Source organism: Poecilia latipinna, unplaced genomic scaffold, assembly GCF_001443285.1.
Source record: "Poecilia latipinna isolate Pla-1442-1.1 unplaced genomic scaffold, P_latipinna-1.0 Scaffold1554, whole genome shotgun sequence".
NCBI classification, from domain to species: Eukaryota; Metazoa; Chordata; class Actinopteri; order Cyprinodontiformes; family Poeciliidae; genus Poecilia; species Poecilia latipinna.
The window spans coordinates 41,950-69,739 of record NW_015114170.1 but is presented as its reverse complement, the minus strand read 5'-3'; the positions used below and the strand labels follow the sequence as shown (position 1 = coordinate 69,739).

At 46.8% G+C, this 27,790-nt stretch overlaps 2 protein-coding genes and 1 long non-coding RNA gene across 4 annotated transcripts in view; 2 read left to right on the top strand and 1 right to left on the bottom strand.

Annotated features, from left to right (window-relative positions):
* crybg2 (crystallin beta-gamma domain containing 2) overlaps positions 1 to 21,439 on the top strand; it is a 31,660-nt gene extending 10,221 nt beyond the window's left edge. Inside the window, exons 3-25 of one of the 2 annotated variants that reach the window (XM_015058615.1) lie at positions 427 to 582; positions 799 to 2,468; positions 6,507 to 7,341; positions 7,432 to 7,575; positions 8,542 to 9,234; positions 11,666 to 11,713; positions 12,836 to 12,954; positions 13,596 to 13,803; positions 14,489 to 14,628; positions 14,708 to 14,834; positions 14,904 to 14,939; positions 15,020 to 15,159; positions 15,240 to 15,366; positions 16,211 to 16,365; positions 16,439 to 16,565; positions 16,637 to 16,669; positions 17,372 to 17,484; positions 18,062 to 18,191; positions 18,263 to 18,402; positions 18,479 to 18,602; positions 19,241 to 19,399; positions 19,493 to 19,652; positions 20,944 to 21,439. In XM_015058615.1, coding sequence (XP_014914101.1) covers positions 427 to 582; positions 799 to 2,468; positions 6,507 to 7,341; positions 7,432 to 7,575; positions 8,542 to 9,234; positions 11,666 to 11,713; positions 12,836 to 12,954; positions 13,596 to 13,803; positions 14,489 to 14,628; positions 14,708 to 14,834; positions 14,904 to 14,939; positions 15,020 to 15,159; positions 15,240 to 15,366; positions 16,211 to 16,365; positions 16,439 to 16,565; positions 16,637 to 16,669; positions 17,372 to 17,484; positions 18,062 to 18,191; positions 18,263 to 18,402; positions 18,479 to 18,602; positions 19,241 to 19,399; positions 19,493 to 19,652; positions 20,944 to 21,032 — 5,673 coding nt within the window. In that variant the 3' untranslated portion in view covers positions 21,033 to 21,439. Of the gene's footprint in view, positions 1 to 426; positions 583 to 798; positions 2,469 to 6,506; positions 7,576 to 8,541; positions 9,235 to 11,665; positions 11,714 to 12,835; positions 12,955 to 13,595; positions 13,804 to 14,488; positions 14,629 to 14,707; positions 14,835 to 14,903; positions 14,940 to 15,019; positions 15,160 to 15,239; positions 15,367 to 16,210; positions 16,366 to 16,438; positions 16,566 to 16,636; positions 16,670 to 17,371; positions 17,485 to 18,061; positions 18,192 to 18,262; positions 18,403 to 18,478; positions 18,603 to 19,240; positions 19,400 to 19,492; positions 19,653 to 20,943 lie in introns of both variants that reach the window. The other variant, XM_015058614.1, reaches the window with a different exon arrangement.
* A 1,693-nt stretch (positions 21,440 to 23,132) lies between these two features.
* anxa14 (annexin A14) overlaps positions 23,133 to 27,790 on the top strand; it is a 22,443-nt gene continuing 17,785 nt past the window's right edge. Inside the window, exons 1-6 of the mRNA XM_015058618.1 lie at positions 23,133 to 23,657; positions 23,723 to 23,819; positions 23,895 to 23,983; positions 26,219 to 26,332; positions 26,402 to 26,492; positions 26,561 to 26,640. Coding sequence (XP_014914104.1) covers positions 23,637 to 23,657; positions 23,723 to 23,819; positions 23,895 to 23,983; positions 26,219 to 26,332; positions 26,402 to 26,492; positions 26,561 to 26,640 — 492 coding nt within the window. The 5' untranslated portion in view covers positions 23,133 to 23,636. The remainder of the gene's footprint in view (positions 23,658 to 23,722; positions 23,820 to 23,894; positions 23,984 to 26,218; positions 26,333 to 26,401; positions 26,493 to 26,560; positions 26,641 to 27,790) is intronic.
* Positions 24,835 to 27,790, bottom strand: part of LOC106963604 (uncharacterized) — a 14,005-nt gene continuing 11,049 nt past the window's right edge. Inside the window, exons 2-3 of the long non-coding RNA XR_001428219.1 lie at positions 25,603 to 25,769; positions 24,835 to 25,022 (exon numbers count right to left, since the gene is read on the bottom strand). This is a non-coding gene — a long non-coding RNA (uncharacterized LOC106963604). The remainder of the gene's footprint in view (positions 25,023 to 25,602; positions 25,770 to 27,790) is intronic.

Sequence of the window (27,790 nt, the reverse complement as noted above, 5' to 3'; positions counted from 1 at the left end):
CCCCCCCCTCCCCTCCTCCCTCCCCCCCCTCCTCCCCTCTTCCCCCCCTCCTCTCATCCCTCCATCCTCTCCTCTCTTCCCTCCATCCTCTCTTCCCTCCATCCTCTCTTCCCTCCATCCTCTCATCCCTCCATCCTCTCATCCCTCCATCCTCTCCTCCTCTCTTCCCTCCATCCTCTCCTCCTCTCTTCCCTCCATCCTCTCTTCCCTCCATCCTCTCATCCCTCCATCCTCTCCTCCTCTCTTCCCTCCATCCTCTCATCCTCTCTTCCCTCCATCCTCTCATCCCTCCATCCTCTCCTCTCTTCCCTCCATCCTCTCATCCCTCCATCCTCTCATCCCTCCATCCTCTCCTCCTCTCTTCCCTCCATCCTCTCCTCCTCTCTTCCCTCCATCCTCTCATCCCTCCATCCTCTCCTCCTCCAGGTCCGTCTCTTCAGTTACTCGGACTTGGATCTCAGGTCTCCTCGTCGTTTTGCTTCGTTCTCCTTCGGCCTGAGGAAGAGGAGGAGGAGGGATGAAGAGGACCTCTCCAGGAGCGCCTTTGGTCTCCATAGCAACCAGCAGGCTGAAGAGGAGGAGGTAACACCTTGACCCGGTCTGATGGTTCAGGTCCATCCGAACAGAACCTGGAGCTTCTGTGGTTCTGAACTTTCTGAATAAACAGAAACAATTTTAGATTTAAAAAATCAGAAAGTTCTGGTTCTGGTCCAGAACGGCTGGTTCTGCTGGGATGGACTCTGTGGTTCTGGTTCTGTTTCCCTCTAGATGTTTTAATCCGAACCTCTCCCTCCTCAGAATACCGTCTCCCGCCTGGATCTGGACCGGGCCGACCCGAAGACCCGGTTCAGTTTGTCTCAACCCGAACTCGATACCAGTGGAACCTTCAACATCCCGTCTCCTCCGCCCCCGTCCTCCAACCGGGCCGAACCGTCCTCCTTCACTGCAGGGTTGTTAACCAGAACCCGACCGGAACCGGAGGAGCTTCTCTCCAACAGAACCTCCAGAACTCTGATCGCCTCCAACCCGGAGTTTCCGGTTCCGACGGCCCGAACACAAGCCCCGGCTGTTCCCGGCCTCCGGTCCAATCAGGCAGAACCAGGTGCGGACCAGAACTTCACGTCATCCGCTGCATCGGGAAAAGGGGATGGTTCTGATGGTCCGAGTCCGGTTCCAGAACCTCACGGTACCTTAGGACTCCGTTCTTTGGTTCTGGAGCAGCGGACCGGTTCCTCCACGCGGGACTCGGGTTCAACTCTGGGCGAACCGGAACCTGAAGAAGCTTTAACGCTCTCTACAATCCCAGAACCGGAACCGAGCAGCTCCGAAACGAAACCGACGGTACCAGGTGAAGGTAAGCTGGACCTGAAAGTACCAGTTGAACTTTCAGAACTGGACCCGGCGGTACCTGCTGTCTCAGCTGCAAGTTCTGATCCAGAACCGGACGCGGCGGTGCCGCCGCACAGCCCTGGTCCCGGTTCGGGTCGGGATTCGGTGTTCGGAACTCTGTATAAGTCTCTGTCTCCTCGGTTCTTTCTGGTTCGGTCTCCGGACCGGGTCCCAGAGCCAGAACCGCCTGGGGTCCAGACCCTCCCTCTAGTGTCACCTGACCCCGGCGCAGGTTTTTCCGGTTCTGCTGAAACCAAACCGAGCCGTGTGATTCGGGTTCGGACCGCTTCCCACAGCGGAGGCCTGGTTCCCGCTTCTCCGGTTACCGCAGCGTCTCCGGGGACGGACTCTCGGGTTTCCGGCTCTGAACGCAGACTGGTTCCGGTCGGACGGCAGATCGCAGCAGACTGCTTGCCTCCGGATCACGGAATGAACGTTCAGGACTTCTCCGAACCTCCCGAACCGGACCGGGCTCTGAGTCCGGCCTACCTGAGCGTCGGTTCGGACGACGGCGCGGAGCTTTACTTCAGCGCCCCGGAGGAAACCCCGGAGAGCGGAGAGGAGGCGGACCTGCGGGACGGCTGGGGGGAGGTTGAGACCCCCAGAGGTCAGAGGTCAGAAGCGAAAGCAGAAACAGCCTCGGCACAGGTGAGAGTGTGGGAGGAGCCGGCGCCACCGGTTCCGCAGGTAAACAGGCTGCAGGAATGCGGCTCGGCCCCGCCCGCCGTCGGTGCGCCGGTGGAGGGAAATCAGGCCGCAGAAACCGAAGATCCCGCTCAGAAAGCTCCGAACCTGCCGGGACCGGTTCTGGTTTCTGACCCCAGGAGAACCGAGGAAACCCGAGAGGAGCTGCGAGTCCGGCCGCGAGGAGAGGAGGAGGAGGAGGAGGGAGAGGAGCGCACCTTCACGCGTCCTGATTCCGCCGCCGGCCGTCCCGAGGGGGCGGGGACCAGGACGCGCCGCTTTAACGGAGCCACAACGACGCAGCGACAGGTGCCAGACCTGACGTCGGCTCTGGACGCGCGCAGACCGCCTGGCGACCCGCATCCAGCCCGCGCCGCGGCTGACCTGGACCGCAGGTGAGTCTGATCCATTCAGCAGACTCAGGCCGGTTCTGTTAACCAGCGGGAAAGCACCTAAACCTGAGCAGCAAGCAGCTTATTAGCAGCTGAAACATAAAACTGCGAAAACCGAACATGACGTTCAGCCTCAGTCTGAGGAACCTGCGTCGGGTTTTGGTTTTAATGACGGTTCGTTCATAAAATCCGGTTCTGATCCGAGATTCAGGCTGCAGGGTGATTCTTCCCTGAAAACTGAAATCAGGAAAATCATTAAAAATTAAAATGTTTGTTTTGTTTCTGGAAATCCGTCTGTTTCTGCCTGAAGCTGTTTTGATGAGGAGGAGCATCAATAAAGTGTTTTTCCATCATTTCGATGAAAAAGTTGTGGGTTTTCCTGGAGAAGATGCGGCCCTGAAGGCAGCGGGTGTTGCTTTAGAGTCTGGACTTTGTGCATCAGAAGTATCACGGTATCCTAGCCCAGACCGTGATACTTCTCCTACCAGCCACTGTATATTTTCCTACCAGCTGGTTCTGGGTGCAGGAGGGTCTGAGAGTCCTTGGTGGTTTCTCTGCAGATGGAGGAACCTGAACATCCTTCGCAACTTTACGGTTTGAACTCCGTGCTGGTTCCGGATCGGCTCCGTCTGTCGGAACCATGTTTCAGGATGAGGAACACCGTAGTCCTCATGGCTGCAGCTGTTCTACCAAATGCGCTCATACCTGCAGCTCATTTGCATGTAGTTTGGAGTACAGCTGCGCTGAGTGACGCGCCGCTGAAGGAATGCGGCTCCGGGCGGCAGCTGTCAGGAAGACCCGCTGGTTCCCACAGCCGCTGAGGGCCGAGTCCGCTTTGACTACCCACTCAAACGTCTCTGTTCTCGGCCTGAAACTGAAACCCATCAGTCGGTAGGGATCATTAACGGCCCGATAAATCAGTGAAACGTCATGAAATGCCCTGAGGCCGAAGCTCCAGCGGTCCGGTTTATCCGCTCTGATGTTTTCATAAAGCTTCTGAATTCTGGGAGACATTTTGTTCAGAGAATCAACAAAGAGAGCGACATCTACCTTCAGGTGATCTGTTGATGGTTGGGGGAGGAGGAGGTCAGGAAGGGGCCGGGATGTTCCTGGGAAGAGCAGAAATGGGAACGCACCCGTAGGGGCGCTGCGTTAGAGGGGCGCCAAAACAACACCATCAAAATGACTGCTAGTCAGCATTTTCTGTATTTAACAGAGAAACGCCTGTAACGTGTCAACGAACACATCAGAAAACACAAAGTTGCACCTCTGGAAAGAATCTGAAAAGTAGGAGTGACAGAACGATAAATTAATTTAATCACATTTTTGAAGATTTAAGTTTTTGAGAAGTTTAACTTTTTTCCACCCCTCCTTGTGTTTCCACAGTTCCAAGAGATGCCAGCTTTTATTTATTTATTTGGACTTTAAATTCAGGTCAACTCTACAACTAATGTTAGGGCCAGGTTACAATTTTACTTTTTGAATTATGACAATAAAGACATAATATTAGAGGAATAAGGTCGTTATATTGCCAGGATAAAGTCATATTTTATGAGAACTTGAACACAAAAAATAGAAAATTGAAATGAGGAATTTTGAGCATCTTGTTCATTTTTACTTTGGTATAAGTTTTACAGATAATTCTTAATACTTAATAGAAATAATTAATATTTTGACAGCATCAAATTATCAGCAGCAAGACTTTGAAACAATCGTGCAAATAACTGTTTCTAAGAAATAAACACTATTTGACGGGCTGTGCATAAGGCTGACATGAAAACAAGGGAGTCTATGAATGTCTGTTAAGTGCCAACTTTGTATTATTTTGCAAATAACACTTTAGTGCAAAGTTGGCATTTTAATAGCAACTTCTAGAACAATTTTGCTTAAAAGTGTCATTTTTTACTGAATGATGCGTCACGACAACAGACTCCATGTTTATGTCAGTCCTACATGGCCGTCAAATAAAGCGTTACTGAAACAGCTCCTCAAACTGAGCTGCTCACGTCAAAGCTTTTTTCTCATGACTTTAAGATATTTTTCTTTTCTGGTAAAATTGTGTTCTTATTCTGCTAATATTACTTTATTCTCGTAAGTCCACCCCTGAAACAACTCACAGAATGGATGACGTAAATAAAAGCCGTCATTTGTTTTTTAGAAAAATGAGGGGAAACATTAAGAAACTTATTTGTGACTAAAAAACAAAAATCTAATGTGCATATGAAATCATTCAGCATTTTGACTTCAGAGGAGCAGTTTGTTTGGCAGCCACTAGATGGCAGCATTTGGTGCTGCTGCAGCCTTGAGACCGTTCAGAAACTCTGCAGGAAGCAGCTTGTGGTTCTCCTTGTGGCTGGGTTCTGTTCGGACCAGAACCGATGTTCTGGTTCTGCCTCCATGTTGGATGAAGCTGAGAGTCGAATCCTCAGCCTCTGCTTGTTTTCTGACTCTGATCCGGACCCTCCACCCCGATATGGCTCCTTGCACCTGAAACAACAGCTTCATGCTTTAGCTGCCTGGATGATGAGAAGGTATTCAGAGCCACACCTGGTCCACATTCCTCCTCACTGCAGGAGCTGAGATCCTTCATCCTCTAATCCTCCAAACCTGCTTCACTGAAAGCATCACAGAGGTTCAGAAGCTGCTGGCTTCATGGTGAAACGTCTCAAGAAACTTCTTCTGATTCAGAAGATGATTAATCGGATCAATCAGTCCATCGCAGGGCAACACAGAGACAGACGGGACAAACGACCACACACACACACACACACACACACCAATTGCAGTCATGTAATTGACTGTAATTAACTCAGACCCTTCTGACTGCACCACTGTGCAGCCCCAATATTATAATCAATTTTGTAATTGATTAATCATTAACTGGAGAATACAGACAGAAAAGAACATATGAAGTCCGAACTCTACGATAAATATACAACAAATCATTTCAGATGAAAATCTGTAAGTCTGCTCCACCCAGAACAGACTTACAGATGATTCCTTTACTGCAAACTATCCACCAAAGGAAAGCTGCTATTGCATTTTAGGCAATAAAATGTTTTTTTTTCTTTTTTTTCATTTTTTCAATCATCTTTTGATGCATTTCTTGTATATAAAAACGGCTCAAGTCATGAGAAATCTGCAGAATGCCCTAATTTTTAAAAATCTAATTAATTGATTGTCAGAATAATTGATTAAGCCAGGCTGAAAACAGAAAAAAGCTTTAATGATGTTATGTGATCAGAGCCAACAGGAAGTAGAACCTCCTGCATCACTGTGGAGGAATAAAGGTCCACTCCTCCTTGTTCAGCTTTCTCCTCGGCTTTCTGAAGAGAAGAGGTCATGACCTCTAACCTTAAACTGAGGCTGAGATGGAGCTCTGGGGTTTCATCTGTTCAGAGAGGTGGTTCTGTTGGGAAAGAACCAGAACCACTGGAGACCAACTCCTGTTTGGTTCTGTCTTTCCCCCCCAAAATACAAGAAATCTGATTCATTTTTACTTTATAATATTTTAATATGTTTTCAGTCATTTAAAATGTTCTCATTTGGGTCAGAACCGCCAGTTCCTGCAGCTCAGTAATTTATGAAGATAAATTCAGGCTAAAATAAACTTTTCAACAGATTTTCATTTGTTTTCCAGAAGTTCTGAGTCAGAACATTTGGACCCAACTCAAACTAAACGGTGTTGGTTCTGAGGAAGAAGAGAAATGAAACCTGACAGGAGGAGACAGAACCTCCCACAGATCCAGTCGTGACAGTCTGAGCTCAGATTCTGGTCCGGTTCCGTGCGGGTTCTTCCTGAGGCCCATGTGGGAGGGGATGTTTGCTCAGAGCTTCCCGGTTCTGTCAGCTGACTGAGTTTTGCTTATCTAACCAATCCTCCCAGCTGCAGCTCCCTGCTGGTCCTGTTCCTCGGACCGGGTCAGGATGCAGAACACGAGCCTTATAGAAATGGTTCTGAATGGGGAACTCTGGACTGGTCCCCAAGTCTCATCATGTGATTACTGTGTCATCACTTCCTTTCTCTCTGTGTCCCTCCAGCTGCCAGCCTACAGAACCAGAACCAGAACCAGACGACAGGATGAGTTCAGGCTACAGCAGCCTGAGCACCACGCTGACCCTGAAGAACCCGTCTCCTCCCAGAGAGGAGGAACCCAAACCTCGCTTCCACAAAGTGTCCCTGGTTACCATGGAAACCAGCAGCATGCCCGAGCCAGACGATCCGGAACCGGAGTACAAGTGGAAGAACCGTTTTCAGGGCGTGACTCAGTTTAAATCCAGCAGGTCTCCCCTCCCTGAAGACGATGAACCTTCCTCACACTTCGGCTCCTCAGACAGCTCTGTGTACCTGAGCCCCGCTGGAGGCGGGGAGTGGAGGCGGAGCCTGCTGGAGGGGGAGGAGTCAGCTGCTCCTGCAGGTAAAGAGGACGAGCGGCTGAAAGGAGAGACGGAGTGGAGGAAGCCGAGGTGGGAGCTGGAGCCGCTCTCTGCGTCCTCCTGCAGCACCGAAGACAACGACTCCTTCTTCACCGGAGTCTTCAAGGCCACCCTGGTGGACCTGACCCCTGACCCCCCAACCTCTCCTGACTCCCCAACGTCCCCCAACGTCGACTCCCCCGTCAACGACATGGACAGTCTGGTGGACACCCTGAGAAGCATGGGGCCCTCTCAGAGGCCCCGGAGCACCGGCGTGCGAGCGACTCCTCCTCCACTGGTCTCCACCCTGTCCCCCATCAGAGAGGACACAGGGAGCACCGTCATCTCCACCCTGTCCCCCATCAGAGAGGACACAGGGAGCACCGTCATCTCCACCCTGTCCCCCATCAGAGAGGACACAGGGAGCCCCGTCATCTCCACCCTGTCCCCCATCAGAGAGGACACAGGGAGCCCCGTCATCTCCACCCTGTCCCCCATCAGAGAGGACACGGGGAGCACCGTCATCTCCACCCTGTCCCCCATCAGAGAGGACACGGGGAGTCCCTTTGTCCGTAGCACCCCCCAGAGGACAGTGGAGCCCCAGAACCAGCTGTACACCCTGCCATTGGACCTGGGCCTGAAGAGGAACATCTCCAGAGACGCCCGCTCCCCAATGGAGCTGATGAAGAGTCAGGTACCCCATACTCTTCCTCAAACTCTGTCTGCTCAGTTTGTCCAGCTGAGGCTCATTTCTGATGCTTCCATCTGGTTCTGTGGGAAATATCCGAGCTTTGACTTTACGACCCGTCTTTTGTGTGGGGTACCTCAGGGCTCCATATTGGGCCCTTTACTTTTTTCTTTGCATATGTTGCAGCCGACCTACAAATTTACGTACCAATAAGGCCAGGATGCAGTAAGCCTCTGCTTTCTCTCCTTCCTTGTATCCCTGCAACCAAACAGTGGTTGAACCAAAACCTTCTGTTCCTAAAGACCAAAGAACAGAGTGGATCCTGTTTGTCGACAAAGCTGCTACTGGTCTGGGAAATTTGACTATTACTATAGTGACCATGTGAAAAACCTTTGAGTTGCCTTTGACAATCAAATTGCATCTGTTGTCCAATCCAGACTTTTGTCTTCTTCTAAGGAAGGTTAAACCTTTCTTAAATAATTGAATGATTTTATGATGTTGGTGTACCCCAGACATCGTTGAACTGCCTCCACCTTGTGGCTTTCAACCAACACTTTCAGACCGGACCACATTACACACGTCTTGTCGTCTTTACATTGGCTTCCTGTTTGTTTTAGAATATATTTTAAGCTCTTATTTGCTTTAAAGTCCTTGAAGGCTTTGCTCTTTTTCATTTTTCAGAGTCACAGAGCTTTTCATCCACATTCGGTCTCTGAGAACCGATAATCATTTCCCACTTAGTGTTCGATGTACTAAACACAAATGTTGGGGCGATCACAGTTTCTCCATAGCAGCACCTTGACTGTGGAACCAGAAGACCTCTGAGTTAATCTTTGATAAAATGACTGAAACTGATCTGGATTCCTGCTCTAAAACTCAGGAAACTTTAGATTAACAGGCGGTTGGAGTCCAGAGGTAAATGTTGGGACTGTTTCTGGTCCGATCTCAGACCTTGTCCTCTTCCTTCCCCAGGAGCTGACCTCCTCGCTGCACAACGGCAACGGCACTCCTTCGTCTCCCACCACCGGCTCCCGCCTCGACAACAGTGTCCTCTTTGGCTCTTACCGCTCCTCAAACTCGGACCTGAAGCTGGAAAACGGGACCGCCCACCGGCCGCTGTTCAGCTCCCTGCCGGACACAGGAACCCTGGGAATGAGACTGTGGGAGACTGGTGAGGCGGGGCCTGTTGGGGACGTAGCAGGGTCCCGTCTGGAGCGCCTCTCCTTCCTCGTCAACTCATCATCATCCCTGAACGGAGACGCCGGCCCCGCCAGGATCAGCCGATCATCCTCCTTGATCCTGGGCTCCCCCACCTCCAACAGCCCCACCCATTTGCTCAGCCCCACCGGCTCCATCGACCCTCACCGGGCCCCCACCATTTCAGAGCCCCACCTGTTTAGCCAGGGGCCCAGGGGCCTACAGAGGAGCCTCAGCTATGAGGGGCTATCACAGGCATCCTTGTTCAGCAGTTTGTCTGGAGGGCCACAGTTCAGCAGTTTGTCTGGAGGGCCACAGTTCAGCAGTTTGTCTGGAGGGCCACAGCTTAGCAGCGTTCAGGCAGGGTCCCAATTCAACAGCGTTCACAGAGGGTCCCAGCTCCAGAACCAGCGAGATGAACCAGACAGCAACCTGATGTCCAAGTATCGAGCCTTCCCAGACGCCTATGTGAGTACTGCAGCATGAGTGAATGTGAATTATTGGTCTGCACAGGAAAGTTAGAAGCAGGTGAAGCCTCTCTCTGCTTCAGATTTCAGTGAATTTCCGAAGCTCAATCCTTTCATTCTGCAGATTAAAACATCTCTCAGCTCTTCACATCACCACTCAGTGGGATGGGATCAAGTCCATCGTTGGGTGTAAACAGTTTGTTCCCGTCTGTGTTTATGACTCTTATTATGGATGCTTCTGTTGTGTTAAACAGAAATATAAAAACAGGTTCCAGAAACGGCTGCAGCTTGATCCAAACGTCTTCTTTGCTCCGAGCAACTCAGATGTAATTAGGCAGCAGAAGGTGTGTCTGCGTGTGGCGCACACGTCTGCACACGTCCTGCTGCGTCCGTCTGGGGCCAGGAAGGAACCTTCTGATCCAAAAATCATTTAACAGACAGTAATGGTTACCCCACCTGACTGGAGATGGGCAGTTTCACTGCAACACAAACCTGAGCAGAACCTGAGCAGAACTTGCCCTCGGGTCAGACTAGAACTGCTCTGCAGTTGGACTTGGACAGGTAGGAGGTTCTGCTCCATGGTTGATGGATAATCTGTTCATAAAGCAGCATATTACTGTAAAACTCTGTCAAGTCTCCAAACAAGTATAAAAATTCAGGTTGTATGTTTTTCATATTTCCCATCAGCCACTTGAACTTCAAGATGACTGCCATTTTTCAAGATGGCTGACCTTTTTGAGGCTTTGAACCAATTATTGCCATAAAATATCACCCATTTTCATAATTTAGATTAACTTCATGTCACATCATGTTTCCTGCTTTGGCCATCCTGCTCATACAACTTTAAAGTGATGATACGTAGCAAAATCAGAAACTAAAGACAGTTTAGGACTGGGAACCCAAACCAGTTTCAGATCCCAGACACATTCATTTCTTTAATGTGCTTAGTGTTAGCTTCTGCTAATTTACTTAGTGCATCTGGCTTTAGCTTCCAATAATCTTTATGTTCAGCAGTGTATTGTTGGTTTCTGTGAATTTGGCATTAAGCAAACGTTTTGGCTAGCTGTGCCTATCACCATGTCAAACATATGTTCTCCGTTACAACCATGGTGGCCATTTTGAACAATGCCCACCAGAAGAAAAAAAACTTTCTGTGGTTCAAAATATGTAGGCTATAATTTGACATCAGACGCATTCATCTAATTTATGATTTCAGAACAAAAATTTATTTTCCAAAACAACCCTCGTCGGCATGTAAAATGTAAATATGGTTCCTATGAGTCCAATTGTACATAATTTGACAACCAAAGTATTCATCAGTAATAAAAGTTTGCAAATGTAGTGAAGAAGTAAATTATCCTTGTGGACCATCTTGAACTTTTCAGTGGCTAATGTTTTTTTGTTTAAAAAATAAAAATCAAACCCTGTGGGAACGTCTGTGACACGTTGGGTTCTTGTCTCCACATGATTTTGCTGAAATATTAAATTATCTGCACTCTATTATATGAAAACACTGGGATGTTGCAGCGAGATCAGCTTTATGAATGCAGCAGTGGAAGGCCGTTATCAGAATGTAAAGCAGCTGCTGGGATCCTGCAGAGCGTTTCGTGCTTCAGGTCTAGATAAATATTGTCAGAGTCGTCCACACCCGCAGCAGCTATCTGCCTGATCCTGCAGAGACGCAGCCGCGCCTCTCCTTCGCATTCATCCTCTGCTCTGCTTGACGAGGTGGAAGACGAGGTGATAGGGAGAGAATTCCTCCGGAACCACGTGTCTTCATCACACCTCCGTCCGCCCGGTTCTGCTGAAGCAGCACTTTCTCTGGCCGCAGGCGGGAGCGGTGCAGCTTCGCTCTGCTGGTTTCAGCTCTGAAGCTGCTGCGCTGATCCTCTGGACCCGATCAGAAGCAGAACCAGAAGCAGGTTGGTTAGTTTGGGTCCTGACGAGCGAGCCGTGAGACCGAGGAATGTGGAGGGAACTGCTCCATTGTCTGACCGTCTGTCAGTCAGCAGCTGAGATCCGGTTTTTCTACCAACATCAGCAGGTTGATTCTGATGGACGGCTCGGTCCAGGAAACAGCTTTACAGCTTCACTTCCTGCCGCCGCGTGATGCATGAGCAGGAACGTGTTCAGCATGAAGCCAGAGGAACTTCAGAGGATGACGGATGAAAACGTCTCAGCCTCTTCAGGTCTGCAGATTAATCCAGATGAAGTCAGAGCAGCGAGAGTTGAAACCGGAGCCGAGCCTCCGTGGTCCGAAACGCGATTCCAGTGGCACCGGACCCTCTCACCTGAACAAATCGGACCCAGAAATCCTCCTGCTGCTCCAGCTGAGCCTTAGGAACCTTCTTCCAGGCTCAGGTGGTTCGGATCAAACTGATGATGATGATGATGATGATGATTGGTCCTGAAATGTTTCTGTTTGTCTGCAGCTCACCAAGGAGAAGGAACACGGGAAGCTGAACCCGCGACCAGGAAAGGTGAGTTCCACCAGTTAGTCCAACTGGTTAAACTGGTTCAGGTTCAGGCTCCCAGTCACTGAACCAGTTCAGGTTCTTTGTCCAGCCCAGAACATCCAACTGGGTCCAACCATCCAGCTGCTGGTCTGTGGTCTAGTTAAAGACCTCACCTCATTATGGAGTTTTTGACAGAACCACTGGCAGTGAAGCAGGCCCACAGTATGATGCTGCCACCACCAGGCTCCACAGCTGGTGCGGTGTAGTTAAAGAACAGAGTGAGCTCCTCGTCTCCTCTGGACGCGTTTCTTCAGGCTGCAGTTTATGGCTCTGTTCTTAATTTATGACCCAGATTATTACAATAACGTCTGGAAACGTGGAATAAACTCGACCCAAGGTCGGTCCTGATCAGAACGGTGAAGACAAGATGGCCACTTCACAGATTCTGACTCCAGAAAAAAACCATCAAATGTTTTCCCTGCAGACCTTTAGCTTCAGTCAGGAGGGAGACTTTCCCACCGGGTGGGGGAGGTGGGGGGGCGGGTCTTCATCAGAACTGGTTCAACCAAATCATTTTCAGCTGAAAACCACAGCACTCGCAGAGCCGGGACCTGTTTCTGTTATTAAAGCATCAGGCCTGCTGGAGCATGCTGCTGCCGCTGCGACGCAGGCTGCTGCAGTTGAACACCAGCACAGCTGTTTCCCACCAAGTCACTTCAACTGACTGCTAAACAGAAAATCACTATCAGCAGCAGGTTCATGACTTCATCACGGCTGCAGGACGATGAGCCAAGGAACACCAGCAAATCGGCCTTTAAATGGCCAGAAATAAAGGATCTGGAGTGGCCTAGTCAAAGTCGGGGCCTAAATCTGACTGAGATGCTGACCTTCAACTCTCCAATGTGTCTGAATTAAATGCAGACCGGTTCAAAGGTCATCCAGGGTGATGTTGGGGAATCATTGCCAGTTATCAGCAGCGGGTCGGGAATGAATACTTTTCACAGTCATTATTTTAAAACTAGTATTAGATCAGATTTTTCTTGTTTGATATTAAAGTTTCTGACTTCTCCCAACGCTGACGGGTCTCATAATGCCTGATCAGAACAGTCTCTGGAAATGACCTCTGACCTCTGCTCCTCTCAACAGATTTACATCTTCGACCGGCCGGGAATGTGCGGCCGCAGGATGGAGATCCGCGGAGACGTCATGGACGCCACGTCCTGGGAGCTGCAGGACACCATCTCCATCAGGGTGGTCCGAGGAGGGTGAGCCGCCACCAAGCACACGGGTCCAAACGGGTTCGACACGGGTCCAAACGTAGGGACGTTTATTAAACTTGAATTAAGGGACAAGTGTGTACAGAAAATGGATGGATGATCTAGTCTGGGATGAAACGGCTCTGCATTGGTTCAGGCTTCTGGGGGATGAAACTGAAGAGATTCGATTATTTCTCAGATTTTACTCGAACATCTCTTGGTTCTGCATCTATAACATTAATCTATAATATTCTGTCATATCCAGGTCGGTGTGGCGTCTGGTAATCCCAGGTGGTTCAGACAGTTTATCTGAAAGATCAGGTTGATAGTCATAAAGATGATCGGCTATAATTAAATGCCATGAAGCTGCTCATCTTCCTCATTCCGGCGCCTCGTTTGGCTCCTGATTCACAAACTTTGTGGCGTGTAAACATGGAGGATGCGGCACGCCTCGTTTCTGCTGAACCGTGGGTGTGGAGCGTCTCCATGTCACTCAGCCAGCAGGTGGAGGAATGTTCGGTCCTGTCACGCTTCATTTTTACTCTGCCGGTTCATAGCTGATCCCTCGTTGATCCTGGAGTGACAACTGACACGTTAACCTTTGACCTCAGACATGCAGCACGTTCTCACAGCTGGCTGCTCTCCTGCAGGTGGGTTCTCTATGAAAAGCCCAACTTTAAAGGGGAGAAGATCGCCCTGGACGAGGGAGACGTGGAGCTCACCTGTCCCTTCAGCCCACCTGAGGAGGTGCTGCGGAACGGACAGGAAGAGGAGAAGAAGAACAGAGAAACAGAGGAGCAGAGTGAGGAGAAACCGACCCAGAAGTTCATCATCGGATCGATTCGCAGAGCGGTCAGGGTGAGACGGCTTCACTTCTCCTTTCAACACCCAGACACGGAGGGGTGATGCTGCAGGCTAGAGCGCCATCTGCTGGTCATCAGGCTAAAGCTGAGCAGGTAGCTGGAATGGCTTCCTTTCAGACCTGTAAGGCGAGGAGCAGGGAGTTTTTCTTCCCATTTGGAGGAGGAAGAGCAGGTGTGTGAGCTTCTGGTCTGATGACTCCAGTCAGTCTGGGAGCAGGACAGGTTCTCACTAGCACCATCTAGTGGCCCCATTCAGAGCCTGCAGATTTAAAGGAACTGTGACCGTCTGAACTATTGAGCCAATCGATATGGAAGAGGATTATTTTTATTCCACTAGGAATAAAAAAATAATTTAATCTCAGAATTACAAGTTTTAATGTCAGAATGGGGTAAAAAATTGAAAAGCAGTCTTCATCAACCCAGTTCTACTAGAACCTTCTCAGACATTTTCCTACTTGTGGCTCCTGGCTTACACTCTCCGTCTTCTCTGATCTCCATCAAACTTTGTTCATCTTCTCTGACCTCTGTGGGACGCTGGGTGACCTCTGTGGGACGCTGGGTGCCCTCTGTGGGACGTTGGGTGCCCTCTGTGGGACGCTGGGTGACCTCTGTGGGACGCTGGGTGACCTCTGTGGGGCGTTTGGTGACCTCTGTCAGATCTTCTCCATGTGTCTCCTCAGGACTACAGCGTTCCAGAGATCGGTCTCTTCCCAGAGGAGAACGCGGAGGGGAAGAAGGTGGTTTTCCGGGACACGGCGGAGGACGCCAGGATCTTCGGGTTTCCCATCAAAGCCAACTCCATCATCGTGAACGCCGGGCTGTGAGTGAGCCGCCCTGAGAGGACAGGTGGGTTTCTGTCTTGTGACGGGTTCTAACCCAGATGTTGTTCCGCTCCTCAGCTGGCTGGTCTTCGCGCAGCCCTTCTTCCAGGGCGTTCCTCGCATCCTGGAGGTGGGGGGCTACTCTAACCCTGCGGCCTGGGGGGTGGAGCAGCCCTACGTGGGCTCAGTGCATCCCCTCAAAGTGGTGAGTACTCCTGCTGAAGCCCGGCCTTGTGCTGCTGACGATGATAACCTGAGCTCGGTTCTGTGACAGGGAGAACCTCGGGTGGAGAACATGAGCGAACCCAAGGTGAGAACCTGCAGCAGCGTCTGGTTAGATTCTGCAGCTTCCAGCCAGCCGGCATCCCGACTGTCCCTCTCTGTCCTCAGATGGTGATCTACGAGAAGCCATACTTCTCCGGGAAGTCCAGGACCATCTCCTCCAACATGAGGGACTTCATGAGCCGGACGGACCGCCAGCAGAACCTCTTCATGGCCAGCCTGGGCTCCCTGAAGGTCCTGGGAGGAATGTGAGTGAAGCGCTGATGGAAAGTGGTAAGATCTGACCCTAGACCAGTCTGACCAGCTCCGTCTGCCTCTGCCGCTCCAGCTGGGTGGGATACGAGAAGGAAGGTTTCCGTGGTCACCAGTACCTGCTGGAGGAGGGCGAGTACCACGACTGGAGGGTGTGGGGGGGCTGCGACTCCGAGCTGCGCTCCGTCAGGATCATCCGGGCGGTAGGTCCAAGTTATCGACTGATGAGTTCATCTAAAGTTGATCAATCTTACCGGTCGACTAATGACTAATTGATAAGTGACCATTTCCTTTAATTTTAACATAATTTTGTGTGAACTGTATTAAATAGTGACTGAATAAACAGAAAATTGTGATTTATTTTTTCACGATTGAACTTAGACGTATTTAAAATGCAACACCACAGGAACCTCTTGAGTTGCTGGGTAAAAATATAAAAGGATCAAATAATTGTACTGCCCGTGGTCGATCTAGAATTAAAACTTTTCTCCATGAAGTGCATTAACTTACAACAGCCCTAAAAATCAGCCTTGCTCATTGATGTTACATTTTTTCCGTCAGGTTGAATTTTTTTCAGTTATTCCCTCCTCTTTTCTGTCTGCCTTCATAGCAGATGAGCAGTTTCTGATGGAGTTGTTGACGCTGCGCCGCTGGATGAGCAACATTGCAGTGAAACTTCAGGATGTTGTTCAGTGTTTACATTTCAAAACAGAATCTGATAAAAAACATTTTCCATTCCACACCAGACTCCGCTGGGACCGCTTCTCTTTCCCGTTCTGGTGTGGCTGCCATCTTTGTTTCTGCATTAACTGGTTCGGCTTTAGGATGGCCAGCAGCTCCTCCTGCTGGATGGATGCCAAATTGCAACACTGAGAAAAAGAGTATAAGCAGACATTATTATTTGATTGGAACTGATTAGTTGTTGAATAATGGTTTATAGTATAGAAAACAACTAGTCATGATTGCTTGCATCCCTTGTTTCCATACGGTCGGCCATCTTAACGTCTGTGTAGGAGGAACTGCTCAGAATCCACTTCTTGTTTCCAGGACCTGACGGACCCGGTGATGGTGATGTTCGAGCAGCCTGAGGAGGAGCAGGGCGTGACGGAGGAGAAGACCTTCGAGGTGACGGAGGCCATCCCTGACGTGGAGCTCTTCGACTATAAAACCTCCACCCGCTCGATCCACGTCCTCAGCGGAGCGTAGGTTCTTCTTCTGCAGCTGTAGGCGCCGAACTCGGCCGTCACCTGACTGGCCTGACTCTCTGACCCCCAGGTGGATCGCCTACTCCCATGTGGACTTCTCAGGGAACCAGTACATCCTAGAGAAAGGCTTCTACAACAACTGTGCTGACTGGGGCTCCCAGGACACCCGGGTCTGCTCGGTCCAGCCCATCTTACCGGTGAGAACCAGTCCAGCGAACCGGGTCGCTCTCAGCGCCGCTGGTTTCACTCTTATGTCGTTGTGTTTCAGGCTCCAGCTGAATCCTCCGGCCCCAGAGAGGAGGTGAGTGGTGGACAACGTCCATCTTCGGATCAGAACCAGGATGAGTCGCGTGTTTCTGGCCGTTTTATCTCCATTTCAGGAATGGTTTGTTGTTAAAACGCATATTGGGAAGTAAATAAACTAAATATTTAGCTCCGATCTAAATATTTAGTTACCAAACTAAATATTTATCTCCAGCAGAATCATGGAGCTAAATATTTAGTTAGCAAGCTAATAAAAGCTAAAACTTAAATTTACAAAATAATTTAGCTTCTAATATAAATATTTAGTTGGAGATTGTAAACTAAATATTTAGTTATTAAGTTAATTATCTGGGTTCAAACTACATATTTAATTTTCAAGTTAAATATGTAGTCCTAAATTACATCTCTAATTAGCTTAGAGCTAAATATTCAGCTAAAATTTAAATTCACAGATAACTGGAAGTGGACTACCAAAATAAAAGCTGTTTCCTGGGAACACGCTGTAGAGTTAAACTGCTCTATGTGACCAACTTTATCAGTTCAAATATGAAAGGATGGAACTGTTCTCTATGGAAATATTAATGAACTAAACGACACATTTTCAACAGAAACAATCCTTAAAATCCTCATTTCCTCCATATTTTAGTGTTTGGGCAAATCTGCTCCTTTTTGCAGCAACTTTCTGGTTCTTCACTCATTTCGGACTCTCCAGGATCTAATCGATTCTCCTCTCCTCCAGATCATCCTGTACTCTGAACCAGACTTTCAGGGCGAATGCCTCGTCTTTCACCACAGCCAGGGGGCGCTGTCAGAGAAATTCCTCACCAGGTCGTGTCGAGTGGTGAGGGGAAGGTGAGAAAGACAACAGTTAACCGGAGCATCGAGTTCAGGCTGCTGGTTCATCCCAGAGAATGAACTGGAAAAGCTACAATTACATTTTAATAGGCTAAATAATCTAAAGAGTGAATAGCTGTAGACTCAGTGTTTCCCTCTTAAAGGGCCAGTATCATGATCTTTCAATTGTTACCTCATCAAAAACAAATTCACTCAGCTCCTTCAGACTAGCCAGCAGCATTTAGCAAACACCTGCTGAGCTCGTTATAGGAGCTGCTGCTCAGAGTATCGCTGGTAAAAGAAACGTTGAAGGGTTAAAAGAGGAGACTTCCTGGAGGCGGAGCTTCAGAAAGAGCAGGAGCTTTTAAAGAAACAGATGCCCAATTTCAAGATGTTTAGTTACAATGTGCATTTTCTTTCTTTCAGGTCATATTCAGTATACAGCAATTTTATAACAACTGAATTTAACATAGTTGATTGTGCTATAAAATGGCACCAGGAGCCTGGAAAACACATAAAACTGGCCTTTAAAGTTCCCATTGACTGACAGCGAGGATGGTGATGGACAGCATTAAGGTGTCTCTCTGTCTTCCAGCTGGGTCCTCTGTGAGAATAAGCAGTTTTCTGGGAACATGCATGTCCTATCTGAGGAGGACTATCCCAATCTGACCAGTATGGGCTGCCCCTCCAGCTGCCCAGTGCTCTCCATCAAGCTGGTGCCGATGGTGAGGAGCGTCTCCCGGTTAGAGCCCTGCGCTCTACCAGTCGTCCCACTAACATCCTCCTGTGTGTGCAGACGCTGTCGGTGCCGTCCGTGTCTCTGTTCGGACTCGAAGGTCTGGAGGGCCGGGAGATCACCACCGAGTCGGAGGTCACCAGTCTGGTCCAGGATGGCTTCAACGACCACATCCTGTCGGTCCGGGTCAACAGCGGCTGGTCAGTGCGGCGCAGTGTGTGTGTCGCAGTGCGTGTGTGTCATGCAGATCTAACCGGGTCTCCTTTTGTTGTGCAGTTGGGTTTTATGTGAGCATAGCAACTACAGGGGGCGCCAGTTCCTCCTGGAGCCGATAGAAATCACCAACTGGCCCAAGTTCAGCTCCCTGGACCGGGTCGGGTCCATGTACCCCGTCAGACAGGTCAGCCCACCTCAGCTCACTTTGCTTCGCTCTTCATTTCTAAAAACCGCTTTGATCTAACTGGAGAAACGTCTCTGCTTTTCACTAATAAACCATCATTAAACCCAAAAATGACCCTCACGCGTGTCTTATGGCAAACTGTTTTAACATAAAATGAGCTTCACCACACTTACATGATACTGGTTTATCATTAGACATATTAGTGAATTAAATCTAAATACAATCTGACTGGTATAAATGACATCAGATTTACCAGTAAGTCGTACTGGGGCTTTAAGTCAAGACACCTACAATAAATGACGAACTGAAACATATATAATAATTAAATTATGATTAGTCATAAAGTACATTTAAGATTTCTTGCTTTTTGTTGTGATCATTCCTGATTCCAACTCTAGATATCCTGAATGTCTTTTTAGACACCATGTCTATAAAATTCAGTTGGTGGAAATTAAATTGCAGATGTCTTGAAATCAAATAATGTCAGTCAGATATTTTAAATTACTATGAAGGATGGTCAAAATGTACTTGTCATTTTTAAATATCTGGAATGTAATTACAGATAGTCAGACAAAACAGATTTTATGTTAAATGGGCTTGCCATACGCGTCTCATACCTGCACGTGTTCCTCCTGCAGAAGTGTCACTTTTTCCGGGTGAAGAACAAGGAGAGCGGTCACTTCCTGTCGGTGCAGGGCGGGGTGGAGGAGCTGAAGTCGGGTCGGGTGGTGGCGGCAGCGGAGGTGGAGCCGCTGAGCGACATCTGGTTCTACCAGGAGGGACGGATTAAAAACAAGGTGAGCGTCCTGCAGGCTCACAAACATCTCAGATTATATCTGTTACCTGATTTAAGACATTCCTGAAGTCTGAACTCTGTGCCTCTGCTGCAGCTCTCTCCCTCCATGTGTCTGCAAGTGATGGGCAGCGTGGAACCGGCAGCCAAGGTGGTTCTGTGGAACGAGAGCCGGCAGCCGATCCAGAACTGGTCGGCGAAGATGCAGGGTCCGATTGGCAGCCTGACGTTCCCTGGAATGGTGCTGGACGTTAAAGGTGAGGCAGGCAGAGTCGGAGCTACGCAGAGCGGGTAGTAGCTAGTTACATTTACTCAATTACATTTACTTCTCTACCGGTTTTGAAGAAGTTACTTTTCGGAGTATTTTTACTACGCTGTACTTTACTTTTACTTGAATAATTTTATTATGAAGTATTTCTGCTCTTACTTGAGTAAAATTTCTGGATTTTCTTCCCACTGGATGAAAAACAAACATGTTTTAACCAAAAATCCACCAGACAGACTCACACCTGCAGTTTCTGTTCAAGTTTCATCAGTTTTTATTGAAAGAAACTGATTTGGAAAATTTTTATTTTGCCTGATTTAGTTATTTTTTACTTAAGTGAATTATTGTCATTTTGGTCCCTAAATACCAAAATTTCTACTTAACTATATATTTTGGTCCATCTGATGGTTTTTAAATATTAAATGATTGATCATTTGATCAGTCACTCAAGTAGACTTTTTACCAAATACTTTTTTACTCGGAGTAATTTCTTGGACGGCTGCCTTTTACGCGAGTAAAAACACGCTGAAGTATGGCTACTCTTACTTGAGTGAAAACTTTGGGTTGTCTACCTCCTCTGGATCTACAGATCCAATGTCACAGAGAAATGTATTGATCGGTTTGACCAATAATTAATTTTATTTTGAGTTTATTTATTGCACTTTCAAACAGAAGTCTGTCTCTTTTGATGTTTCAGTTTAAGTTTGGAATAGTTTTATTTTACATCAGTCTTCAATACAATCCAACATAAACTACTCATGGGCCAAAACTTGAATTAAATTAATCATTAATGACGAAAATGATAAGGTTTGCAACTTGTATTGTAAGTTAATTTACTATATAAGGCCATAAAAATGTAGCAATTATTGAGAAAGTGGCAGATTGTTTTCCTCTCCCTGCCCCTTTCCACTCGTGTGCAGTACGAGTGTTTGTGAGTTAAGGATGAAACTTGTTAAATCCAGTGAATAAACTGATCAGTTTCCAGAATAATATTATAATTATTATAAATCCTCAGTATTTTTGCCATCCTGCATCAGTAGTTTTCAGGTTTGAATGTCTGAGGATCAGGGACCTTTAGTGAATCAAAAGTAAAACAGGAAACTTGTACTGCAGCCTGAAAAGTTGCTGCAGGTCTGGCTGGAAGTGATCAGACGTTATTCATCTGATGTGATGAAAAGTTTTCTCGCTGCCAGGCGTTAAACCTCCAGCAGGTTTGTCTTCATGTTTCCACCTCGGAGCGTCCGTCCCTCCTCGTCTTCAGCTCTGCTGTCTGTTCTCTGCAGGCGGCAGAACGTACGATAAGGAGCATGTGGTGGTGATGCCGGAAAACGACGAGAGGCCGAGTCAGCAGTGGGAGATCCAGCTGCTGTAGCCGGAAACCTGCTGCGCCTTTCTGGAGCTGCATGTTCTCCTGAATGCACGGAGACCGGCGGACCGAATCTGAAACGGTTTACAGGCAGCAGGAGGTTCTGTTACCAAAGATACTCCCGACCTTCTGGTTCCTCTGAGCTCCTGTAAATGTTCTGCCTGGATCGCTACACATTGACCAGCAGAACAGGAATGTTTGCTCTCGGTATGTTTATATGTACATGTGTGTGGACGACGCTGCAGCCGGGTTCTTCCCATTTTATTAGCCTCCTACTGCTACATTAACCTGCTTCTGCTCTGTTAATATTTGAAATGAAATGCATTCAGTTGGAAGATGTTGTTCACCAGGGAAGGGTTTTAAAATGTTCAATAAACAATAAAGCGACTGTTGTTTTGTCAGCTGGTTCTGAAGGAGAGATCCTCTGTCTGACTGACTTCCTGGAAAATTTTATTTGAAATAGCATGACGGGTTATGGGTAAACGTACTCTGCATTTAGGTTAAAATATCCCGGACGAGCCCCCATTTTTTGTTTGAGTCGCAAAATAAATGGCAAACTTGTCACTTTAAGAGGACATGAGACTCAAAAGAATTTCTAGTAAAAATAATGGATTAACAATAGTAACTAATAAAAATCCTCCTGCACATCTGAACCTGTCAACACCAGCCTTTAAACTCTGGGGAGACGTTTGTAAAGTTAAAGTTAAGTTATTTAGCCTGTTAAAAGATGTAAAAGGAGCTTCATTGTTTCACTGTTATTCATTCACAAACAAAAATATTTAGCTAAACTAAATGGATAACAAGCTAAAAATATAGTTGAGATAAATATTCAACATATAAACTAAATATTTAACTAGCAAACATTTCAAACTGATTATTTAGCTGCAAGCTAAGTATTTAGCTAGCAAGTTAAATATTTACATCCAAACTAACTATTTTACTTTATTTCTGTGAGTGATAAAGAAATATTCACATTATTTTTCCCACACAGGCATGCAGATTTGTTTTGCACCATTTGCTTTGGATCATTTGGTGCAAAACTGGAAGTGTAAGATTTTTTACAGTGTGACTCAAAGAATACAATTTATGTACTTGCACTTACGAACTGAAGAGATGAAACTGTGGCTTTGCATTTGTGAAAGACTGAAAAAAAATCTACAATTACAAAATTCCTATAGGACTTCAACTTCGGAGTTACAATGTACAAATACTTTTGCACCAAAAATACCTCCGTAGGAAAGAATTGGGCTGTCCAGACTGCTGTGAAAAATTGGAATATGGCTCACATTAGGGCTGTAGTGATGCACTAATCTCATGATACGATACATGATATTCTGCTCACGATACGATATATATTGCGATATTCAGCAAACGATACAATTCAATATACTTTTGCGATTTTCTGAAAGATTTTAGAGGGACAGAGTGATTTTGGTGACATTTTGTGACTGTTATAGAGTTGGATTGAATTAATTTAACTGAAAACCGATTAAAAGCACCAACTACACAATGCCTGACTCTGGTGGGACATGGACACAGACTTAAAGTCAACAGCTGGACAAAATGAATCAAAGAAGTGGTGAGAAAACATGTTTCTTTTAATTGAAACAGTACAAACTGTAGCTTACATGCATTTGTAAAGTAAATAAAGTGCACCAAGTACCTGCTCTGAATAGTTTGATACCTTTTTAACCTTGACACTTAACATCTGAAGGAATCACTCTAAGCCTCTCCCGGCGAAGCAAGCAGTGAGTGAGCAAGGTGACAGTTGGATGGTACGATACTTGCGGAAGAATATCGATTTTTTTCTAGGAAAGAAAATATCGATATATATTGCAAAATCGATATTATTACACAGCCCTAGCTCGCATATGGCCAAAAAATCTGCTTTGGGTCACATTCACCTGCTGGAAGTTTCCTGTTGGTTCAAAGAAAGTAACCTGGATGTGCAGATTCAGAAAAGCAATCTGCACTTTTCAGGAACCTGCAAGGTTTTAAAAATAACCAAGATCCGGAAGGTAACATAGGAAATAAGCCTGTAAGTCCTGGGAACTTTACATACGCTCTGCAGAAGGAGCCTGATGAAACAAATTGTAGAAAGTGGTCTACAATGTAGAGTTTCCTCTAAGCTCAGCTGCAAGCTGTTTGAAAACAGAAAGCTGCAGCGGCTCGGCTGTTTGCAGTCAAAACACCGGATCGTGTTCCTCTGCTGCAGGTTTTAGATCTGAATGGGGAAACATGGAGGCTGTGAATGTTTGACCTGCTGAGACATGAGCAGCATGCAGGCGGACGGCTCCAAATCAGGTCTTCGTTATCCAGGGACATCTGCAGCTAACGGCAGCATCACTTCCTGCTCAGAACCGGCCCGTCAGGATTCCTGTTCATCCCGGAGCGGATCGTTTTCCAGCCGGGAGTCCTCACATGAACCAATGAGCTGCTGACGCTCACAGAAAGCTGAGCTGTGATTGGTCAGGAGTTCCTGCAGCAGGTGTGTCTCGGATCCCGGACGGCAGAAAGACGTCCAGTTTCAGGTGGGAGGACACACTCAGGACAGGAGCTGAGGCTTCAGAGAATTAAAGGTTCTGCTTCTGGTTCTGTTCAAGCTGAGCCATGGATGAAAACTTCTCCTCAGTGAGTAACACCAGAACCCGTCTCTGATCCGACGTAGGACGATGTTAAGCTGTGTGTCTCCTCAGGACATGTGGTGGGGGACGCTCGGCACCATCCGACCCTTCCCCAACTTCCACCCGGACCGAGACGCGGCGGACATCCAGGCGGCGCTGGAGAGGAAAGGTACGGGGCGGGTTGGAGTGAGGTTCCCCTGACCCGCTCCGAACCGGGAGGCTGATGTTTGTGGACTTTGTTCAGACGCGGCGGCGCTGGTGAGGATCCTGACCAACCGCAACAACGCCCAGAGACAAGCCGTCGCCCAGAGCTTCCAGGACCAAACCAAGCAGGTACACAGACAGGAAGTGGAGCGGGAAAGTTCCCGAACGTTCAGGGGAAGAAAGTAAACCAAGCATCACATCACATAGCAGCGAGAGAAATACAGGAACGTTCCCTGAAATTCACAAAGCAAACGTATTTGTTCTGCTTAACTTAAATAAACCAATTAATCACACGATAAATTAAAACAAGCTCAATAATTTCCATTTGCTTGATTTATCGATTTCTCTTTTTTCTCTTCCTACCAAAACCTGGATGATAAAGATTTTCAGTCTGGTTCTTTGGTCTGAAATCACCATTTTTTTGAAGAATAATTTTGTTTACAGAGACTAATAATTAATTTTATTATTTCTGCTGTTTTGTTTATTTATTCTGAATATTTAAAATGTCTTCTGGTTCCAGTTTAAGTGTTCTTGCATCATTATCCCATTTCCGTTACGTTACTAGAAAATGGTCTCAATATTATCATTTATCTTAATAACTTCTGGGACAATTTATCGTCCGGTAGAATGCATTACCATGACAGGTTTTTTTATTTTTATTTGTTTATCAGGAGATCATACATTCATTGATATTACATACATTTTGCAAAACTTACATGACTTCTCCGATTTTTAATTTTTTCCCTTTCCCCGTAGCGAACATAAATCACCGTACTGACATAACAAAAACGAGACAAAATAAGTATAAATACATAAAAAAGAATACATTAACAAAAAAAAAAACAAACAAAAAAAAAACAGGGGAGAGAGGGTCGGACGGCATTGAGAAGCTAAAAGGCAACAACATTCTACCCATTTATTTTGTAAATTTTAGTCACATGACATGATGAGTCAGTCACATCAATCTATGCATAGACAGAGATTTTATGTATGTCACAAAAGGTGCCCACTTGTGAGTAAATTTTGCTGAACTGTTAATAAAACTTTTTCCATCTTCAAGCATGATCTTTCAGTATTAAGCCATTGTGAAGTAGATGGAGGTGTAGGAGATTCCAGCAGAGTAAATGCAGAGCCTGGCAAGGAGACAGCAGAAAGCCAAGACCTCCCCCTGCAGGGGGGACAGGTTAAGTGAGGCACCATGACAGGGTTAAGTTTATTATGTTTTGTTTTGTTTCTGTCACTTCCTGGAGTATTTTGAATCGCCGCTTGTGATTGTTTTTTTTCATCCAAGGACTGGATGCTGATTGGATGAAACGGCAGTTTGCATTCACTTTAAGTTGTGAATGCAGTTGCCTGTGTGTTAGGAACATATTGTACATATAAAAGACATGAAATTTCACACATTTTGGCCTTCTCTGTGTTCCATACATGAGGAACAGGAGTGCCAGAGTGTGACATATAAAAGTTACATTGATACATGCGCTCACATCAGTTCCACTGAACGCTCAGAACAAAGAGAGGATTCAAGTTTTAGAGCAAAACTGCATGAAAAGTGAAAATATCAACCATCTCACAGTGGAAAGTGTTAAAACACACGGTGCGACGCCCAGGAAGAGAGGTGTGAATGAATGAATGGATGAATGGATGATGGAGTAGGGAGCCTCCCTGTTACTCAACATGTCTCTCCGGGTCGCTGCTGCACTTTGATCCCTGAACTTTGTTTGCTGACCAAACATGCGTGAACACACCTGTGTTTGCAGAAGGAGCTGAGCGCCGACAGCCAGCTGTATTTACCCGCCTCCTTCCCGCTCTGTGGCCTCCTCGCTCATCACGGCCGTCCTGATGCCGCAGCTCCTCCCTGCAGCGTTAAAGCTGAGGACAGAAGCTCTGCAGACGACAGGAAACACACACAGTCCTACGGGATAAAATGAAAACAATCAGTTTCTTTCATTCTGATTATTCTAATTCAATAAAAAAAATTACAGATCCTGCTGATGTTTTATTTAAGCTTATCTTATACACACTTAAAATTATCTTTTTTAATGTCAATATTTTTTTTATTTAAATTTTTTTAACTAACATGAACCTTTTTATTACTGTTTCTATTTACATGGAAATATTTTTAATATTTAAATTTTATTTGATTTTTTTAGTTTTATTTATTTCTGTAATTTATTTTTAATACTGATTTACTTATTAATAATTTTTTTTCATTATTTTTTTTAATTGCTCTGGGACTTTTCTTCCTCTCTGGAGAATGAGGCCTGGTTCTGGTCTCCAGAACTGGGCCAGAACCTGGACCTGGTTCTGGAGACCTGGTTCTGGAGCTGCTGAGAGCCTTCAGGTGTTTCTGTGCCGCTGCAGGATCTGAGCGGCGTTCTGAAGAAGGTTCTGTCTGGAGAGCTGGAGGAGCTGCTGCTGCAGCTGGTGATGCTGCCAGAGCAGCTGGAGGCCCAGCGCCTGAAGGCGGCCATGGCGGTGAGCCTCCAGGTCCGGTCGGGAGTTCACCCGCACCATCTGGGTTCTCATCCGGTCGTGTGTCTGCAGGGTCTGGGCACCGATGAGGAGACGCTGCTGGAGATCCTGTGTTCCCGCTCCAGGAAGACGCTGCAGGAAGTGGCTGCCGTCTACAGGCAGAGTGAGTCTCTGGGCCTTCCTGCTGGAATCAGGCCCGGTTTGGTTCTGATGCTGGTTCTCTGGTTTCAGTGTATAAGAAGGATCTGGAGAAGGAGCTGAAAGCAGAAACCAGTGGAGACTTCGCCCGGCTGGTTGTGGCTCTGCTGAATGTAAATTTATTTAAGTCTTTCTAACTTTAGACAGGAAACAGGAAACCTGCTCAATATCATCAATTAGTACGTTAATGTAAAGAAGCCATTTTCTTCAAATCCAGTGATTTCAAAGGGACAACCGTCTTTCCAAAAAGGACTTAAGTTTTCAGAATTTGCTGAATTTAAAAAAAAAATTAAATGTTAACATTATTTTGTGTCAGCTGACTGCATAAACCATCTCTGACCGTTTCTCTTTCCCGATCAGAGATGGCGCCGCCATCTTTGTTTCTGCTTAAAGATGAGCAGCGGCGCCCTCTGCTGGATGGCGCACTGTAAGCCAGCGGTGTCCAAACGTTTTGGCATGGGGGCCAAAATGTCAGGATGAGGCAGACCCCGGGAAAAACATCATTTCAATGGCAAAAACTGTTTTATTTTTTATTGTTTACCTGATAAAAAAACAATAACCTAAACAATCAACATGTTAATGAAATAATTAAGATTTAAAACAACAACAAAAAAAGGTTTGCCAGATTTAAGAAAACAGCAAACCATAAACTACATTTTTCATCTCCTAGATTAGCGGTTCTCAACGTGGGCGGTACCGACCCCCGGGGGGCGTTCAGAGGCGGAATTTTTTACAAAAGGGGGGCGCTGGGATTCCTTTGGGGGGCGTTTGGTCAAAAGTAAACTTTACACCTTAAATGCACAACAATGCCAGTTTAGACTCTGAGCAACTTGGTAAAACAGTATTGTGTAACATTAAATCATGCTTGGCTGCAACTGTATCGATGGCAGCTCTTCTATTCAGTGTTTGTTAGCTTCTGTTAGCTTCTTGGCGCAGCTCCGTTCTCCTGCTAGTAGCTAAAATCAGGATACCCTCACTTTGTATCCCTCTGAAAAATGAACCCATTTAAATAAAGAAATCCCTCATGGGTGATGCCACGACAGAGAGCGTTCATTTTATAGCGTTAACACCGGAGCTGTAAGTGGTCCGGTGTGAAGCGGGTGTGATAGAACAACACAGCACTTTTAAATTTCAATAATCAGAATACCGAAATTGTTTTTGTTGTTTTAAAAGGTTTATGTCAGTCTGCCTTTTCCCCATCGATACGCTTCCCGACCGCCCTGCACCTTAGGGGGTTAAAAAAAAAAGAAAGACGCACACATT